The 18,883-nt window shown below is 54.6% G+C and overlaps 1 protein-coding gene across 4 annotated transcripts in view; it reads right to left on the bottom strand.

Moving 5' to 3' along the window:
- Nucleotides 1–4,179: 4,179 nt before the first annotated feature.
- Nucleotides 4,180–18,883, bottom strand: part of USP7 (ubiquitin specific peptidase 7) — a 63,461-nt gene continuing 48,757 nt past the window's right edge. For all 4 annotated transcript variants that reach the window (XM_045072141.1, XM_004750399.3, XM_004750401.3 and 1 more), the window contains 20 exons: nucleotides 18,568–18,677; nucleotides 16,894–17,050; nucleotides 15,517–15,661; nucleotides 15,151–15,281; nucleotides 14,004–14,138; nucleotides 13,636–13,737; nucleotides 13,395–13,500; nucleotides 12,643–12,735; nucleotides 12,487–12,554; nucleotides 12,031–12,131; nucleotides 10,952–11,105; nucleotides 9,849–9,916; nucleotides 9,268–9,376; nucleotides 9,101–9,178; nucleotides 8,325–8,425; nucleotides 7,220–7,319; nucleotides 6,238–6,357; nucleotides 6,012–6,083; nucleotides 5,783–5,873; nucleotides 4,180–5,508 (listed from right to left, as the gene is read on the bottom strand). In XM_045072141.1, the coding sequence (XP_044928076.1) occupies nucleotides 5,402–5,508; nucleotides 5,783–5,873; nucleotides 6,012–6,083; nucleotides 6,238–6,357; nucleotides 7,220–7,319; nucleotides 8,325–8,425; nucleotides 9,101–9,178; nucleotides 9,268–9,376; nucleotides 9,849–9,916; nucleotides 10,952–11,105; nucleotides 12,031–12,131; nucleotides 12,487–12,554; nucleotides 12,643–12,735; nucleotides 13,395–13,500; nucleotides 13,636–13,737; nucleotides 14,004–14,138; nucleotides 15,151–15,281; nucleotides 15,517–15,661; nucleotides 16,894–17,050; nucleotides 18,568–18,677 (2,148 nt within the window). In that variant the 3' untranslated portion in view covers nucleotides 4,180–5,401. The remainder of the gene's footprint in view (nucleotides 5,509–5,782; nucleotides 5,874–6,011; nucleotides 6,084–6,237; nucleotides 6,358–7,219; nucleotides 7,320–8,324; nucleotides 8,426–9,100; nucleotides 9,179–9,267; nucleotides 9,377–9,848; nucleotides 9,917–10,951; nucleotides 11,106–12,030; nucleotides 12,132–12,486; nucleotides 12,555–12,642; nucleotides 12,736–13,394; nucleotides 13,501–13,635; nucleotides 13,738–14,003; nucleotides 14,139–15,150; nucleotides 15,282–15,516; nucleotides 15,662–16,893; nucleotides 17,051–18,567; nucleotides 18,678–18,883) is intronic.

Below are 18,883 nucleotides of genomic sequence, written 5' to 3'. Positions count from 1 at the left end.
TGCAGAGCCCCGGAGCGTGTGACACACAGTGGGCACACAGTCCCTAGGGACCCGTCTCTCATCAGGACAGGGTGGGGGCACTGGGAGAACCCAAGGAGACAACACGGGGGCCACCCACCTGGGCTCCACATCTGAAGGCAACGGCGGGAAGCAGCCAGCAGCACGCGGGAGCCGTCTTCACCGGACTGGGCCTGTTTTGGGTCTTGCGGGAGCTCCACATCCATGTGGAGTCGCCTGGGCCCTGTGGGGAGTCAGAGGCGTGCCTGGCGCTGCGGTGGCGGCCAAGGCCAGATGCACCTGCAGACCTCACCCCAAGGGCAGTGTTCGGGTCCATGCTCAACGAGCAGCTTGCCGGTTTGGACTGGGACTCTCGGGGGGGGTCTGTGGCCGGGAGCGGTCCGTCCTGGGACAGGTTCACCGTGCGTGCTTCACGGCTCACGATGTCTCCTCGGGCACCGGGGTTCGGGGGCCTGCATTAGTGGCCTGGCTCCGCCGTCACCGAACCCTTCTTCTGAGGCTGTGGGCCCGAGGTCCTGCGCGGCTCTGGCCAGCACCCAGCCAGGAGCCCATCAATTGCTCCCTGGGCCTTTCTGACTCCGACTATGCGGTGTAAGAAAATGTCATTCGTAGACTTAATCAGGAGATTCACAACGGAAATCCAGACGTCGACTTCTTTTAAATCCCAGCGTAGGTCCAGCTGCACAGACCCCTCCCCAGCAACAGTGCGGCGAAGTAAACCGCTGTCCGTGGGGCTCAGCCCCGGCACTCCCCACCGTCCCATGATCCCAGGGCCTGCTCCCCGCCTTGACGAGGGCTCCCGCCCCAAGGGGCCTCAGTGGTCGCGTCCCGAAATCTCACTACAGGATCAAGCTGGGGGATGGCGACCTCCTCCTCCCAGGGCACAACTTTTCCTGAGGGCCACTGGGGCAGTGTGGCCACAAGGGCCAGGGGCTGAGAGACCCACCTGGCCTTGGGATGCTGCAAGCCCTCCTCACCGCTACATGGGAATGGCCCTGCTCCTTCCCCTCCAGACGGTGGGCTGGGAGCACCCAGGAAGTGGGAGGCTGAGGGGGTCAGCCCTGCACTTGGCAGGCGAGAGCCCAGCCAGGCAGCACAACCCGGTCACTGGGCTGCACGGCGGCAGCATGGCGTGCTTCACAGTGACGACTGCCGGAGGACAGCTGACCGTTCTCTTACCCTCTCTCTCCCCGGAGCGTGGCCAGCACCCGAAGATGGGACAGGGCCCCACCCCCACATGCAGGGGCAGGCTGGAGGGTGTGTGCTGGCGGGGGGCAGGCAGGCTAAGGAGCTAGGGAGCCTCCGCCAGCAGGGGGCCCACCACTTCCAGGAGCGCTCGTGGAAGCTGGGCCACCGCCGGTAGCTGTGGACGCCCAGGCCGAGCCAGTCTGTGTGGGCAGAGGTGAGGAGGTGAGGGCCCAGGCTGGGGTTGAAAGCAAGCACCCCGGGCAGCAGCCAGACACGGCCCTGGACCCATCTTTGCCGCCCGCCCACTGCGAGGCGGACTCTGCGAAAAGGAGCCTGAAGGGTCGCTTCACCGGTGAGGAAGGGAACAGGTAAGTGCCACGGGGGCTCCGCGTGTACTTTTCCCTCCCAACATCGTAACACATTTTCCTCTTAGAGACTGATTTCTGAGAGAGAACGCGCAAGCGATCGCACACGCACAGGGAGCAGGAGGCAGAGGGAGAAGCAGAGACACTGCGGAGCAGGAAGTCCAACGCAGGACTCGATCCCAGGACCCTGCGGTCATGACCTGAACCAAAGGCATAAGAAGCTGAACCGACTGAGCCACCCAGGCGCCCCGTTTTATCACACCTTTGCGCCTTTACCAGCTCCGGGCAGACGGTGGTGTGCACACGCATGCCCACTCCTGGATCCCTGCATCGGTGGGTAGAAATGCAGGGACCCGCCCTACAGTTCTGCTCTGACCCCTCGAGAAGCCCCCGTGGGCCTGGCTTCAAAGCCTGCCGCCAAGGGAAAGGTGGGAAAGAGCAAGTCGGCACAGGCTCCGGTCCCCGCGGGCAAGGCAGAGGAGCTGGGGAGGCCCCGTCTTACTGTGCTCCCATCCAGTGAGAGCCCGAGAAGGCTCTGCACTCACGAAAAGGTCAGGCAAACCCACTAGGTTTTAGGTTTTTTTGTTTGTTTTTTAAGATTTTATTTACTTGACAGAGATCACAAGTAGGCAGAGAGGCAGGCAGAGAGGGTGGGGGGAAGCAGACTCCCGGCTGAGCAGAGAGCCTGATGCGGGGCTCGATCCCAGGACACTGGATGATGACCTGAGCTGAAGGCAGAGGCTCCAACCCACTGAGCCACCCAGGTGCCCCTGTTTCAGGTTTTAAATAGAGGCTCCAAGTGAACCAACTGCTGGAACAACCCATAACATGGGGAAAATTGGGCTAGCACAGCCTTTTCCAGCGGCGCCTGGGTGGCTCAGCTTAGCATCTGCTTTGGGCTCAGGTCATGATCCCAAGCTCTTGAAATGGAGCCCATTGGGGATCCCTGCTTCTCCTTCTCCCCCTGCTTATGTTCTGTCAAATAAATAAAATCTTAAAAAATAAAGTGAATGGCTTTTCCAACACAGTAGAGCTCATTAACGACTTGCAGCAATTGAAGTTAAATTAAAAACCCACCTTCAGCCCCTTGGGCGGCACGTCCGGGGCTCGGCAGGCACAGTGGCTGTGGCTGAGGCCCCGGGCCCTGCAGACACAGCAAGATGCAGGGAGACTGCGGGCCCCCGACTGGACTCCACGGGGGCACAAGGCTCTCACACGACGTCAGACACGGCCCCGTGGTGTCCGTCAGGGGCAAGGCCTGGTGCCAAGGGCGATCTCGGACAGCCGCTCCCGCACAGGCCGACCACTGACCGACCGCTCCGGCCACCACACGGCACCCCGGCTCCCGGCCCCTCCACGGCAGGGTCGGGGGGCTCTGAGCACCCTCGCCCAGTTTTATCGAGTTCTGCTGGAACCCAGGCTTCATAGGACGGGGTGGCCGCTCCCAGACTCGGGCAGCAGCGCTGAGCCGAGCCGAGACACTGGGGAGCTCCGCTCGGGCCCCCAGCGCCAGCGTCTGTGCCGCAGGGCGCCTTCCGCACAGGTGTCCGTCCCCGACACCACGCACGCACCTCCGCCGCGCCTCAAAGCCAACAGGGATGCGCGGCAGGAAAGCCTTGGTCGAGGCCCGCCTGGGAAGACACAGTCCTGAGAGTCCGCTGTCCCGTGTCCCGAGACCGGGCCTTGGCGCTCCGAGCAAGGCCAGCAACGCAGTCGAAAGACGCCCCCGCAGCCCCCGTGGGACGGCGCTTCCTCCCTGCAGGGAACCCTCAGGGAAGGCAAAGGCAAGACCGGCACCTCCTCGCGGTAAAGCGAGGCCGCTTCTCTCTGCCCACGGTGCCCACGTGCAGGTCACACTCACGTGCCATCACGTTCCCAAGGGACGCATCTGTCTGGGGAGTCAGACGGCCAACAGGCAGGAACGTCCTCAGGGTTTAGAATGAGCTGAAGGCAGCTCCACCCCATGCCCCGAAGAACGTTTTATCAACTCGGACGCTCAAGCCCCCAGCCGGGAGGGAACGGACAAGTAAACGCAGAACACGTCCACACTGCCAGCTCTTCATAAGAACAGTCACTTAACAGCTTTGGGGACCACACTTGCCAGCTCCCCGACCAGAACCGAGCCACGGCCAAAGCGAAAACAGAAGATCGACCACGTAATGATGCTCAAAGTCATATACAGACAAAGGCCTCGCTGGCCTGGCCACACCCCTCCTATGGCAGGAGGGTTCGGGGCGCGCACGGGACGCCCCTGCAACGTGCCACCTGCGCGCCTCGGGAGACAGCTCCTGGGGAGCAAAGGCACACACGAGGCTGTGGAAACCTGGAAACCAAAGTCATTTTGAATCCAAGACCAGCGCAGAGCCCAGGAACCTGCGCGGACGGGTCTGGGCATCACTTCCCACCGTTCTGGTACTATTTCTAGCCGCCTCCTGTGTGCCCGGGTTCCTCCCGGAAAACCTCCTCTTACTTGAACTTAAACGGTCCACTTTCGCCTCAAATGGAAGGCAAAGTCCAAAACCCCCAGGAGACCAGGACCATCCGTCAGCAACACGACCAGCAGGGGGAACAGAGACCTCCCTCAACCTCCACGCCACTCAGCGGATTGTAGGTTTTATAGAAAATTTTATTCAACATACAACATTTTCCAGCAAAAAGGCAATATACAGGAAGAGTTGGTGTACATTGCTGCTACAGAAACAAACAAAACTCCTGGAAAAGGATGAAAAATGAGTGTGATCTGCTGATTCTATTTTACTGCACTCAAAACTAGACACGCAGCCGGCATTAGCTCCAAAATAAAAGGAAACAAGCCTGGGACTGAAATAAAACTACACACAATGAGTATCAACATCAGTGAAAGTCACTTAAATGCACCCAACAAAGTCACCTCCTCCCAGTGGCAAATTGTACATGTTCATTCATTAAATATACAATTTCATTTCTCTCTTTTTTTTTTCTTTTAACTTTTTTACAAAGTCGACAGCTTACTGACCACTAGTGAGCATGCCCCCTCTTTGCTAGAAGACCCTCCTTGTCTCGTTCCGTCTGTTCCGCTTCGAGGAACTTCTACGGACACCCGCTGCACTGCTTGCAGGGACGGTGAGCTCGCTAGGCCTGCCGAGGGGCCGCAGAGCACACCTCCGTCTGACCGGTGTTTCCAAGTGAACAGAAAGACCCGGGACCACCCGCCAGGCCCGCATCTGTATCCGGCGCCTCCACGGTGTGCGCGGCTGCGGAATGGTGGTGGCTGGCGGCTGAGACACGTTTACTGAGACCCAGGCAGCGGGAGGAGGACCGAGGAAGGGGGACAGCACACGCAGTGAAGGAAAGAGCACTATTTATTAGGTTGTGAGTTTCTCTGTTTTGCCTTTACAGATGCACAGAAGGTCATGGCAAGTAGAACGGAGGGAAACACGGCAGATGAGCCTCCACGCGAGCCCAGCGGCAGGGACCGTGACCCCAGGAAGGCAGCCGGGCGGCCTCCGCCCGCTGGGAACACACCAGAGGCCTCTCGCCAGAGCCTCGCGGCCCTCACCCCTTCCCCCCACCCCCATTATGCTGGCGGTCGCCTTGCACTGTGGTTACCGTAAAATAACTCTCATTGGCATCCAAGCTTTATAAAAACACCTTCATTTTGCTCAAAAAGGGCAGTCAATAGATACAGAGAAGCCAAACTGAACAGCCTCAACAAAATAAAATTAACATCAGCAGCAAACCCTCTTGCTGAAGACTTCGGACAGAGTGCACGTGGACCAAAGTTCTAGGCTGTTAAAAAGGGGCACACACCCACGCACGGCCCCTCGCCTTGCACACACTGGGTAAGGAAGTCAGTTATGGATTTTAATGGCCTTTTCCAGGTAAGTGTAGCGACTCCTCTTTGGGGCTTTGTTGAAGTGGTCGAGCCCTAGCCAAGGCCGAGGGTGAGACATGTTACCTGGTGGAGAGAGAGACACGGCTGAGACGGACGGAGAGCAGGCCCAGGAGCGGCAGGGCCAGCGGCCCTCAGGGCGGCTCCCGGGGAAGCTGGGACTCGCAGCCAAGCACCACCCACCCTCACGGAGCGGGCCAGTGGCTTCCCAGTGCGCCCTGCCAGGGAGCCACGACAACGGGACCGTGGCCACGCACCGCTCCTCCCTGCTTCACATGCACAGACGCTACCGGGACCCGCGGTGGGCCGCCCGCTGCTCGGCCCGTGGAAGGGCGCTTACCAGGCTGAGGCTCAAAGTCTTTCAAGTTCACTTCATACTCATCCTCGTTGATGTACTGGTGTCGGCCCATCATCACAATGGCAAATTTAAACTGAAAGACAGAAGGGCCCTCCTCCGTGAACTCCGGTCACAAGCAAACGCTCACCTCTGGCCCAAGTCCCAGCTGCTTCCTGAGCCAAGATTTCTGAGTGCGGCCCGTACATCGCTCCCAAGTGCCCAAGGCGCGTACCTTCTCGAACTCCTTTTCCTGGATGTCCAGCAGACTCTGAATCCGCTTCATGACTTCTCTGAAGTGCTCGCCCTGCGGACGGTGAAGGACACGTGTGCACACTCACCTGCGTGCGGCCCGCATGGACGCCAGCAGAGCTCCGCATCAGCCCAGCGGGCAGGGGCGGCAGCACGAAGCCCGCAGCACCGGGGGCGGTGGGTCCTCGACCTCGCAGCCCGGCCCTCACCTGGTGTATCCTCAGCAGAAACGGAACCCCGAACGTCCCGAACACTTCCTTGTGGAAGTGCGCCACGGTGACAAGCATCTCGTTCTCCGTGTCTATGTCCACCTGGTCCAGAGGGATTTCCTGCGGACCCAGAGCAGACACGCAGCTGAGCAACGCGGTCCACACACACCAAGGCCGCGTTCGCTTCCGACTCGCTGCTCCAACAACACAGCTGAGGCTTATCTTGGCCCAGCACCACGTCCGGGTCTTGTGAGGATGAGACCTCAGAGGTGGAAGGCATCTGCATTTTTTTTTTTTTAAAGATTTTATTTATTTATCTGACAAGTAGGCAGAGAGGCAGCCGGAGGGGGCCGGGGGGGAAGCAGGTTCCCCACTGAGCAGAGAGCCCGATGCGGGGCTCGATCCCAGGACCCTGGGATCATGACCTGAGCCGAAGGCAGAGGCTTAACCCACTGAGCCACCCAGGCAACCGGCATCTGCATTTTTTTAAGGAAACTCTGGGTCTGGGGAGACCAAATGACGTCACTGGAAATCCCAGCCACTCCTCCGTCAACACGGAGCCTCAGCTTCTGGCCAGATGTGCCTGTGGCCCGTATTCACTCCTGAGCACAAGCCGTCTGCGACCCTACATATATGGGGACCACTGGCAGTCAGAGACACGGTTCCAGGAGCAGGGGAGGGCAGGCGGGGAGCTGTAGGGGAAGGGGACCGACATGGGCTGTGACACACGGCCGGGAGGGCCGCTCAGCTGCACACGCCTGAAGCACTTCCAGAGGAGAATTCTACATTTTCTACATTATGTAACTTCCGTCACAATGAAACATTAACTTCTCAAAATGTGTAAGAGCAAAGCAGCTGCAAGCAACAGCCTCTACTGGTACCACGCATGGCACTGGGACCGCACCCGCAAGTCAGTGCCGTTGGCGGAGGGAGGCGGGTGGCCGTCGCTCTGGCCAGGGCCCCCACAGGGAGGGCCGGTTACCTCGATTCGAAACGTTCTACTCGTCGCCGGGGATAAACACTCTAACAGCTCGTCTTCTTGGTGCACACCGATAATCTTGTAGCTTACAATCTCTAGCAGCCTGCACAGAACAAGGGGGGTGTGGACTACATCAATTTGTGTGAGAAAAAGGACTGATGAGTAGCTTCCTAAGAAGAAATTCTTTATCAAATAGCTATCGACAGCTGCTTATTTTCCTCCTCTTCAGAGAGCTGAAAGGTGCAAAGTGGGCATCGTCGGGGAGCACACGCACAACCCCGGACAACCCCAGTCGGCGGCCCCCGCGTCCGAGGCAACGCGGCCCCCTGCGGGCGGAGGGATGGAGCTGAAACCGAGCGTCCAGGAACCGCGTGCCCTGTGCCCACGATGGTTCCCAACTGGCAGGACTTGGGAGTGTTTTGCTCCTGCACTCATTAGAGGATAAAGATCTCATTCTTTTCTTAATATCACGGAGCAAACGTTCCAGGAACCGAACAGCCCCAAGGCCTGTTTTGTCCTGGGAGCAGACGTCAGGGCACCAGGACGAGCGGGCCCGACTCTGACATGAACCCTGCCCGCCGAGTCCGGGCGTCTGTCTCCAGGCGGAGAATCAGCTTCACGGGTCAGAAGCGCCTGGTTTTCTCAAACACAACTGAGAGCAGCTCTGCCCAGTTTCTGCTGATACTCACTTTAATCCTCTCTCCACTGTGTTGACTTTTTTTTTTTAAGGTTTTATTTATTTCTCTGACAGGGAGATAGAAAGCACAAGAAGGCAAGGCGGCAGGCAGAGGAAGAGGGAGAAGCAGGGAGCCCGACACGGGGCTCGCTCCCAGGACCCGAGCTGAAGGCAGACGCTTTACTGACTGGGCCACCCCAACACCCCAGGCGTTGACTTTTCTACCCGAATCTCATCTTTACTACATCTTAGTAACGATTAGGAGACAGGGAAGGAAGGAAAAAAATATGGCTCAACTATGAAATATTTATACACTGCCACAGAAGCCAGGCCGAGAGCCGGTTTGCCCCTGTGCGCGCGTCCAGTAACACGCCCGCGGGGCCCGGGGCCAGCACCTCCCCGGGGACGCCTCCGACTTCAGGAAATACTTGCCTAAGTTTCCCTGACGCCTTCTCCCCGAGCTCAACAGCCTTTTTACATTCTTCCAGCAGGTCCCGGACACACCCGTGCTTATCGGGATATAGTGTTATTTCCTAGGAAAGGGCAAGATGAAAGAAAACATAAGGGGGTCTCTGCTCACACACACCCACGTTGCTGGGAAGAGGGGAAACACTGCACGAGATGTTCACTTGTCCCCAAGACCCCCACGACATCAGGACACCCCCACCCTGAACGCCCCAATGCGTGCACTCTGTCCCCCGGCCCCACCCCAGGGGAGTTTAAGAAATGCCCCGTTGATGCCAAAAGGTGGCCATTCACAGAACAGCTTCTCAGGAAACTCCCCACACAGAAGGCCATCTCCTAGTCTGCTCTCTGAGCAAAGGGACATCGAGAGAGAGTGTCGGCCTCGACAATGACCAGAGTTGGACTGGAGGATGTCAGCCTATCAGATCCACCCAGGTGAGCATGTTTATGGCACATGGCGTGCACGGTCATTCGAAAGTGGCCGAGCTACAAAGGTGAAGTGCTTGGTTCCGAGCAGGGACAGACCTCCTAGAGCCACCACCTCATGGGGGTAGGGCGCTGCCCAGGGGGCTGGGCAGAGGCAGAAACGGTTTGAGAAGCAGTGGTGGTGGCAGGAGGGGGCGGAGGGCCACTAGCACCCTTCTTTCGTTGTTTTAGTTTTCAAGGGCTAGACAGACAAACACTGAACACACACCAATGAAAATAAAAATAAATAAAAATTCTTATCATTAAAAAGCACGTACCTCTTCCCTAAACTGGCTATTTAACCAAATACACTTAAAACTTCGTCTGTTTTCAAAGTCTGTGATTTTCATCTTAAGCTGTTGAGAAAAGAGAGACCGTCAGATATGTCTCCACAAAACCCAAGCCTGTCCTGACCATCCACGGTTACGTGAATTCAGACTCATACCTGCTGATAGTAAAGCTTCTTGGGTTGTCTAGGCTTGAAGAACTGTAGGAGATCTCTTAAAGTCCCTTCATAATTATGTCTAAGAGGGTTACCCGGGCCGTCCCTATAACTGCACAAGAAAAAAGCATAAAAACAAATGACTTGTTTACCTAAAATATCCGTGAGCATAAAACAAACCACTGCCCTTACGCCCAGAGCCAAAATGTAGGCCCAGCACAAGGCTTCCCTACACACTCCTGTTTCCAGAGCCCTGAGGGCCCCTGTGGCCCCACCTGTGCTCTCGGCATGGGGATACGGTGCGCGCGAGCCTAGGTGGGGTGGACCTGGCTGGATGCGCGGGAGACGCGGGGGGTCACGTATCTAAAAAGTCCGTCGGGCTCTGGGTGAGGCCGCCCATGCCTCGGACGTCAGGAAGCAGGGCGGTCAGGATGTGTGAGGTGACCACTCTCTATCGGAAACTAAGTAGGGGCATGTCAGGTGCCACGGCCACCCCACTCGTGGGATTAGTTCCACGATGTCCGGATCAACTCTGGAGAGCAGGCAGTACAGACCCTGATGTGAGGCGATAGGGCCCGCCTTACCCTTGAGACTTGAAAAACTGGAGCAACATGGGGTCGGTGTTGAGCCTCTGGGCCACTGTCTTTGCAACCTGGGAGGAAGAAAGGGACCCGAAGTCAGAAAAGGCGGCTTGTGTTGGGGAGTGAACTGAATGAGCTTATAAGCTTTACCACTAACTATTTACCTAATGTTCTCAATAAAAAACTGTGATATAAACAGCTTGAATTTTCATGGCCTAAAAATCCACTACCTGCTGAGAATAAACCACTCCCCGGTATATACCCAGCAGTGCATCGGTGAAATTAGCTGTTAAAAAAGTATTTTTTAGGGGCACCTGGGCGGCTCAGTGGTTAAAGCCTCTGCCTTCAGCTCAGGGCATGATCCCAGGGTCCTGGGATCGAGCCCCATGTTGGGCTCTCTGCTCCGCGGGGAGCCTGCTTCCTCCTCTCTCTGCCTGCCTATTTGTGATTTCTCTCTCTCTGTCAAATAAATAAAATCTTAAAAAAAAAAAAAAAAAGGTATTTTTTAAAGGAAAAAAAATCCCTTTAGCCTGAAACCACAACCCTGAGATTAAGACCTGAGCTGAAATCAAGAAACAGACACCTAACCACCTGAGCCACCCGGGCGCCCCAACGGTCTCTCACTTTTAATGGTGAGGTCCACAGGTTTACTTGCCGATGGCAAGCTGTCACAGAGACAAAGCTGCTCTAGAAACTGCCATCTCAAAAAACCGTATTGTGCCAGGGTGGATGAGATGGGAGCCGGGGGGCAGAGTGAGCACAATCCCCTCAAGAACCAATAAGACGGGCGCCTGGGTGGCTCAGTTGGTTAAGCAGCTGCCTTCAGCTCAGGTCATGATCCCAGCGTCCTGGGATCGAGTCCCACATCGGGCTCCTTGCCCTCCGCAGGGAGCCTGCTTCTCCCTCTGACTCTGCCTATGCTCGCTCTCGCTCACTCTCTCTCTGACAAATAAATAAATAAAATCTTTAAAAAAAAAAAGAACCAATAAGACCACGGGGCCATCGCCCTTCCTCCGGAACCGAGCCCGTCAGCTCCCTCAGCAACCCTCCCTTTTAAAAAAGGACTCAGTCTCTCTGATGTGGAATCTGAAGCCTTTATCAAATACCTGAAAATAATTCATTCGGTTTGATAATGTAACCACGAATCCAGGATCATTAGGGATTGTTTTATCACAGAAAATGACATCAACACGGTGGTAGAGGTCTCGGAAATATTCTTTTGCAGTGGGTAATTCACTGTTATCATTTTCAGGATCATCCCTGGGGGGAGAAAGAAACAGAATGCAGACTGAATCAAAATCCAGGCCAGGCATAATGGTTTTTTTAGAAAGAAATAAAAAGGCACCACCTCTCCAACCACAGTGACACAGAAAGGTATGGACAGAAGTTCCGACTAACCCCATGGCTGCTAGGAGTCTGGAGTGTATCCCAGCTGCTCTGTCAGCCAGGACAGTAAGGAAGGGCCACCACACTCAGAGGGTGTGCTCGGAGCCTCCCACGCGCTGTGCAAACCCACCTGCTGCTCCTGATCTCGACGCGAACACAGAACACAGAACCGTGTCCTCCTGTTTTATACACAGGGAGGGACTCGGCAGGACGTGCCTCACGGCAGAGGCTGCTCTGGCCCGGAGATGGCAGGCAACCACTTTCCTGCTAAGGCAGCAGGGCCGTAGTCCTGAAGCCTAAAATATTTACTTCCTGGCCCTCCAAACCTACGTCGGCCAAGCGCTGTGCTCGTGCAATCCCCATGACCCGTATTCGACACTGCCATGGCCAGATGGCTTCTCCAGGAGCCGCAGCGAGGCTGCCTGCAGACAAAGCATCTAAGACCACAGACCTGCTGGTGTGACAGGCACAGGGACTTCAACGAGTCCCCTTTGCAGGTGTGTACCGGGGACCCTCACGCTGAGGGGCAAGAAAACCACCCTGCCGCTGGCCGGGCTGCTGCCCCGCTCGGAGCTGCCATGCTTGTCACTGATTCTTAGGAAACTGTTTGTTCTATGAGGAAAAGGTTCCCTGCCCACGATCCTCAAACCGAGAGAGAGGCCGACTTCTGTCCACATTCTCAGCTACTTCAAATAAAATCTGACTAACTCAGGGTCTTGACACAGTTTTGTTTCCTACTTCTGGGGCTTATGGGAAAACTATGAGAACAAAGTGATTAAGTCCTTCAAAAAGTACTTACTTCTGGAAGACTATAATGTCACCGTCCATTAGTTCATCAAGGGCTTTATCAAGAGACACGTCGTAGTCCTGAATTCTCTCTGTTAAATTCGGTTTAACTTCCTACAGTTTAAGAGAAGAAAGGTTCCCGATGAGCGTCTGTCCGTGTTCCACACGGCCCGATGCCACAGGTGCTCTCCTAGAGAATTCCATTCTCTCTGCCCTACATTTCTAGTAAGTGAAAATGCTAACGGGAACGTTACTATCCGCAGGACATAATGATCCCTGAGCCCGAGTGAGGAAAAAAAAATATCTAGACTTCTACAACTGTGACCCTCAACTCAACACCAGCCAGGGCCCCCACCAACTTAGCTGCCGACTTCACAAAACGATGAAGCCAAGGCAGCAAAACACACGAGAAGAGCCCTCCCCAAACCATAACCGATATAGTGTTTACGGAACAACAAGCCGTCCAAACCTCATAGAGGATAAGGCTAGTATCTTGGATAAATCCCGCTCTGTCGCACATAACCGGGAGCAAGTCACCTGCGTTTGAGGAAAACAAGAATCCAAAGCTGTAATGAACCAAGACTTGAGCAAAACCAACCACGAGGGTAAGGGCAGGAGGACTTACGTATTTTACAGGATATTGGTGTGTAGATGTGCCCACAGTAGTTCAAGCTCCGTGTTTTGGGGTCATACATTTTCAAAAATAGCATGACATCATCTACAAGATTAATAAACAGGTTTTGTTAGGATCTTACCACGTGGGACAATGTTCCAAAAACATGAACAGGAGACAACCAAAAGGACAGCCTTTGGCACCCAAAAGCCATCGTGTCCGCCGAGGTTCATCAAAGGCTAAATGACCCTAAGAGTCCAGTGTCATTCCACACATCGGGCCCCCGGGAAACACTAATCCGAGGCAGTGAGGATGGGACTGAGGGCCATACCCTCATCAGGCATCCTGTTTTCAAGGCCAGGTACTGACCAGCTAGTTGAGTGCTGCCGAGAGAAAACACGAATATTGTGTGTCCTTGCAGCAGGAACGAGTGACCGTTTCAGAGCGAGCATCAGCAGACTCTGACCCACGTGTTATGTCAAACAGAGCCGTGCCAGAAGACAGCCAACCTGTTCACCAGTGCCTTCTCTGTGGCCACTGACGGAGGGCCGAGGCCACAACAGGACACGAGGACTGAGCACGGCCACAGGCTGCTTGCCACCAGCAGCCAGTCAGGCCCACTCAGCTTCACCAAGAAGCCTGAGCACGGGAAGGGGTCCGGGGCATATCTGGAACTGGACTTCATGGCAAAGGAAGGACACAGAACCCCACATGTGTCTAGATGCTGGTCAGGGACCCAGTGCTGCTGCCCCAGGGACACTTACGATCTTTGTCAAACTTGGGTAACGTGGCCCCGCTGGCAGCCAGCTCCGGATCAACGGTCTCCAGGAATATCGTCCATGGATTTTCATTATCGCTCAGCTCAATCATCTATTTGCAAAAGAGATGCTGCTGTTAGTCTACTTCAGGGGCCAATGAGAGTGAAGACCATGGCCACCCACAAGTCAGGGGCCAGAGGCAGATAAGCCACGGCGGCCCCCGGCACCTCCTGCACGCGGCCCTCACCGTCTTGTTGCCGTCTGCCTCGTTATCCAACATGGCAGGCCGTTTGGTTCCATTGCTCCTCGCTTGCATGGGCCATAATCGAATTTGATCTTGTGGAAATCCCTGAAAAAAATTAAAGCTAAATTAAAACAAAATCAGCTTGTACTTTAATTCCTTATGCATGCCAGGATTCCAGGATTCGAAGAAATGAAATGACAGAGCTCTCCCTGCGGACATGGACAACAGAGACCACCCACCACCCAACCGCCCCCATCAGGGTCCCCAGTATGCCAGGGCTTGAATGCCTGGTCCCTGCTGGTCCAGTGAGTGAGGAAAGGAGGCAGAACCTGGAGGTCAAAACAACCACCCCCAGAACGGCCGGAACTCACCATGGTCTGAGAGAGGTTCTGGACAAATTCAGTCAGGGAGGAGTTCTTCAATACTTTGAACACAGTGTATTTCACTTTTTCTTCATCATACATATCATTTCCTTGGTGGCCACAAAACTGGTCCTCTGCAACTATCTGAAAATACACAGAAAACACGCAACAGAGTTTCCAACCGTGAGACCACCCCAAGCAAAACAAATGTTTCAACAGTAACATGAGCTAATCTCATTGTTTCTAGCACCCTTCTTCAAGAGACCCAAGGACACCAGAATCAAGATGATGGAGGACATGGGGCGCCTGGGTGGCTCAGTGGGTTAAAGCCTCTGCCTTCAGCTCAGGTCATGATCCCAGAGTCCTGGGATCCAGCCCCACATCAGGCTCTCTCCTCAGTGGGGAGCCTGCTTCCTCCTCTCCCTCTGCCTGCCTCTCTGCCTCCCTGTGATCTCTGTCAAATCAATAAATAAAATCTGTAATAAAAAAAAGAAAAGAAAGAAAGAAAAGATGACGAAGGACGAAATCAGGAGCTGAGTCAGAAAGTACGAACAGGGGCGCCTGGGTGGCTCAGTGGGTTAAGCCGCTGCCTTCAGCTCGGGTCATGATCTCAGGGTCCTGGGATCGAGTCCCACATCGGGCTCTCTGCTCAGCAGGGAGCCTGCTTCCTCTTCTCTCTCTGCCTGTCTCTCTGCCTACTTGTGATCTCTATCAAATAAATAAATAAAATCTTAAAAAAAAAAAAAAAAAGTACGAACACCTGCGCCCCCACACACTCACACCCCGTCCCTGCAGGGCGAGCTGGAAGCCCACTGCCTGGAGGCCTCGGGTTACTGCCCAGGCCCGGCAAGAAGGCTCAGCGCGTTTCTCTTCCCAGGCAACCAACCTGCGGAAAGCAGCGACCGAACCGTGAACCCAAACCTTCTCGAAGTTCACCCCCTTGTTCAGGTCTCCTTCCTTCCCTGTCACCGGTTACATTTTTCCGCAGCCTGGAGCACCACCTCCCACCGTTGGCCGGCCCTGCCGTGCCCTGCCCGGGGGCCCTCACCCAACACCCTGCTTCCCCCCACCACACCCCCCCCCCCACCCCCACGTGCCCCCCCCACCCCCACGACGCCCTTGCATGGACAGCGCGTAGCCCAGGCCGGGGGCCGACCTGCACTTGCATGTAGAGGTGGGCTTCCTGCCGCTCCTTCCGCTTCTGGGCCTCGATCCTCTTCTCCTCCTGGAGTCGCTCTACCAGCTGCTGAGGGATGTCGTGGTCGGTGACCGCTTGTAAAACCTCACCTGCACGACAAAGTACAGTCGCTCACCTCCTCAGAAGGCCCTCAGAAGGCCCCAATGCCATGTCCTCATCAACACAGTCATCTTCAAATCCAAGTCCTCGGGACCGAGAGTCCACATGAAAACCCGCACGCCCCATCCAGCTGGCCAGGAGGCCGCATGAGCCCGGCGGAGGACAGCACCCTGGGAGCGGGGACTCGGTCCCGCAGAGCCGAGCCAAGCGAGGGGCGCTACTCACTGAGCTTGGACTCCCGGATGTACACCAGCATGTAGGCGTTGGTGCAGTGCCGCACGGACAGGTCGTCGTCGTGGCCCCCGTAGTTGTGCTCGATGGCCTCCTCCTTCGTACACCTGGACACCACGTCATCATCGAACTTGCACCACTGGCAGGGAGAGCAGGGAGATGTGCAGGGATAAAGCACACAGGGGAAGAGGCAGGGTTTCCCTAAAACAAGGGACCCGAGGATGGGCCGAACCAGGGGCCTCCACCGAGCTGCCTGGCACCCCGGCTGACCCCGGTCCGCACTCGGGGGGACCGGGAAGGTGCATCTGTTGGCTGTTCTGTCTTACACGCCAACAGCCCACTTCAACTGGGAATCAATCGACCATACAACTCTTTACAGATCTGAGATAATCAGGGCACACCTCCCTCTGCTAGTAAAGCTGAACTTTATGGTGTAGTTATGAAATTAAAAGGGGACATTGGAGGGCGCCTGGGTGGCTCAGTGGTTAAGCCGCTGCCTTCGGCTCAGGTCATGATCTCAGGGTCCTGGGATCGAGTCCCGCATCGGGCTCTCTGCTCAGCAGGGAGCCTGCTTCCTCCTCTCTCTCTCTCTGCCTGCCTCTCTGCCTACTTGTGATTTCTCTCTGTCAAATAAATAAATAAATAAATCTTTAAAAAAAAAAAAAAAATGCTAAAAAAAAAAAAAAAAAGGGGACATTGGATCCTATCATGACATATTATCTCAGCAAGTGAGGGCCTGACTTAAATAAAAGTCAGCAGAGTCTTCCCATCTCATTGCGGACCGAGTCACTTTCAACAGTCCTCAATCTCACAGTGAAAGGCTCACTGTGGTCTGGTGCCGTGTGGGTCTCCCAGCAACTCTCAGGTCAAGCGAGGCGGGCTTGGCCTCTGCTCGGTTCCTCACTGGCCCTAGGGTCCTGGACACGGACCCCGAGGACACCCTGGGCCCCTGGGGAAGACTACGAGAGCAGATCCAGGCAAACCAGGGGAAGACGATGCGTCACAAAGTGGGGACCACCAGGCACCCAGAGGGACTGCAATCGACAGGGGCCCCTGCCCAGGCCCGGGCTGGGGGGAGGACTCTGCTGGCATCCTTAAGTGCCAAATGCATGCCTCACTGGACATACGAAGGGATAAAGGGCCAAGCTCGACACTAATAACGAGAGGCACACAACGTATAATCACTGATTTACTATTCACCTCTGAAGTAGCAGCGATTAATGCACGAAGGCACACAGACACCCCAGAGCCCACAGTGGAATCCTTCGCTGTCCAGGCCACCCGATAGGCAGGGACAAAGGCACAGCTCAAGGTCAGGGTGAACGCCCTACACACCATCACATCCAACTCCACCCCGTGCCCAGCACTTACTTTGCCGTCCCCTTTGGGGTTCAGATAAACCACATAATGTCCACCATGATTATCTCCACTGTGAACCAGGACTGCATGAAGGATATAATTTGCAGGGTCCTTAGGATCTGTTTTTTGCAAAAATTCATCGAGTGGTAACTGTTCTGGGAATTCAAACCTATCAAAAAACATTTTTAAAGAAATCCAGGTTTCATTCACACGTGAAATAGTTTACCTTTAGGCTTTTATTTATTGCTAGACGGTCTAATTTACTGGCTGATCTTTTATCTGGAAAGGGAAGCATCAGTGGGACTCGGGAGGTCCCATGAACTACTTCTGAGGCATCTCCCATTCATCAGAACACGTTAATTACTCAGACATCAGAACAAACTTGAAACTAGGTAGCAGGAAAATGCCTCTAAACGCACTGAGATGCCGGACAGAATTTTAAATTGGAGATATTACACAATGGCCAGTCTTGTGATAAACATACACCATGACTTCTCTAGGATGCGAATAATTCCAGTGTTAGTAATGAGTAATTCTGACTGCCCAGCTCGCAGACCACAGAGCATACACGGTGAGTTTGAGAAACATGGGACATCAGATCCCAACAGTAAGACATGGAAGAAAGGATCCCTGTGCCCCGTGATTTCTAGTTCACATACTGAACTGGACCTGTCTTTAAATGACGGGTCCGTAAACATTCTAACAACATGGTCAAAGTTAATCAGGAGAAGTGCCCTGAGAGGCGGGTTGGCAAGGACTCGGAGGAGACGCAGCACACGGAGCCTGAAGGGACGGCCACCCCAGCCCAGTGTCGCCCAATCCTGGCTGCTCTGCCAAATGTTCAGAATTCCTAAAGGACGCCAAAAATCTGGGCTTTTATGCGAAATCTCATGCTTTCTTTTTTTCATGCTGGCAACTAATGCCAATAAAAACAACCAAAAACAAGGTGAGGGCCCAAAGAAACACACCAGCAGGCTGGCTGTAGTCTGCAGGCTGCCAGTCTGTGAGGTCTGGTGGAGACGGCTTCTTAGAGACTCCACAGCGATGGGCAAAAATGAAAGAGCAAAGAGCAGGCTGGTGGCAAATAACCTGACTGGGTCAGTTCTCTCTCCAGTTTGATGAGTGACTAACCAACCTCTACCCTGTGCCCAAACAAACCAGGACAAAACTTCCGTATTGTAAACCAGATAAAGTATTTACTATCATTCTTTTTAACTGGCATTGTAAGAATGGGGAAAACACCTGCAATAAGGCACACACATACACCTTCATCATCTTCCTGAAAATTCCAGCACATTCTAGAATACTAACTGGGCAGTTACAAAATGTTGGGAGAATCCTATTTAAACGAATACAACATCAAATTCCACTCCTGAGGTAACAGTGACATTCTGGTGAATGCAGAACAGGCGGAGCAGAAAGTCCCCTTCCCTCAGGGACCTCATCTGCCATAGTGCGGAGGGAGATGGGGATCCCTGAGAGCATGTAATGAAGCAGCAGCCCCTGAAATCCCTTAAGAGAAATATTCCCTTTAAAACCATTGTTCTTGGGACACTGAGGCAGGAGAGAGACCTAAACACATCAGAGATGGACTGAAAATATAAAAAGACCAAACAAAACACTGAGACTGACCCCCGAAGTCAGGCAATGATTCCATCTTAACTTTCACACCCCACTATAGATTACCTATCATTGATCTTGATATTTTGGTCCGTCTGAGGGTCATACATAAATCTCATCAGCTGTAGATGCAACACTGGTGGCAAAGTTAGGAATTTCACACCTTTCTCTGCTTCCTGAACATCGAAAAAGAAATGCAAGTTTAGTTCAGCCCTACGTAGTCCTTGAAGCAAGGACAGTAACAGCGGTCAGCGAGATTCGGTGGGAGAGGAAGGGCTTCAGGTGTCCAGCTACGGTGCGTTTAAAATGCCGTTTAAGAAACAGGCTCACAGGTGGCTCAGTTGGTTAGGTGTCGACTCTTGATTTCACTCCGGTCATGATC

This window comes from Mustela putorius, unplaced genomic scaffold, assembly GCF_011764305.1.
Source record: "Mustela putorius furo isolate JIRA1106 unplaced genomic scaffold, ASM1176430v1.1 tig00004007_pilon_pilon_pilon, whole genome shotgun sequence".
In the NCBI taxonomy this organism is placed as follows: Eukaryota; Metazoa; Chordata; class Mammalia; order Carnivora; family Mustelidae; genus Mustela; species Mustela putorius.
Note: the sequence above shows the minus strand (reverse complement) of the source record. Positions and strands in the feature narration are given on the sequence as shown.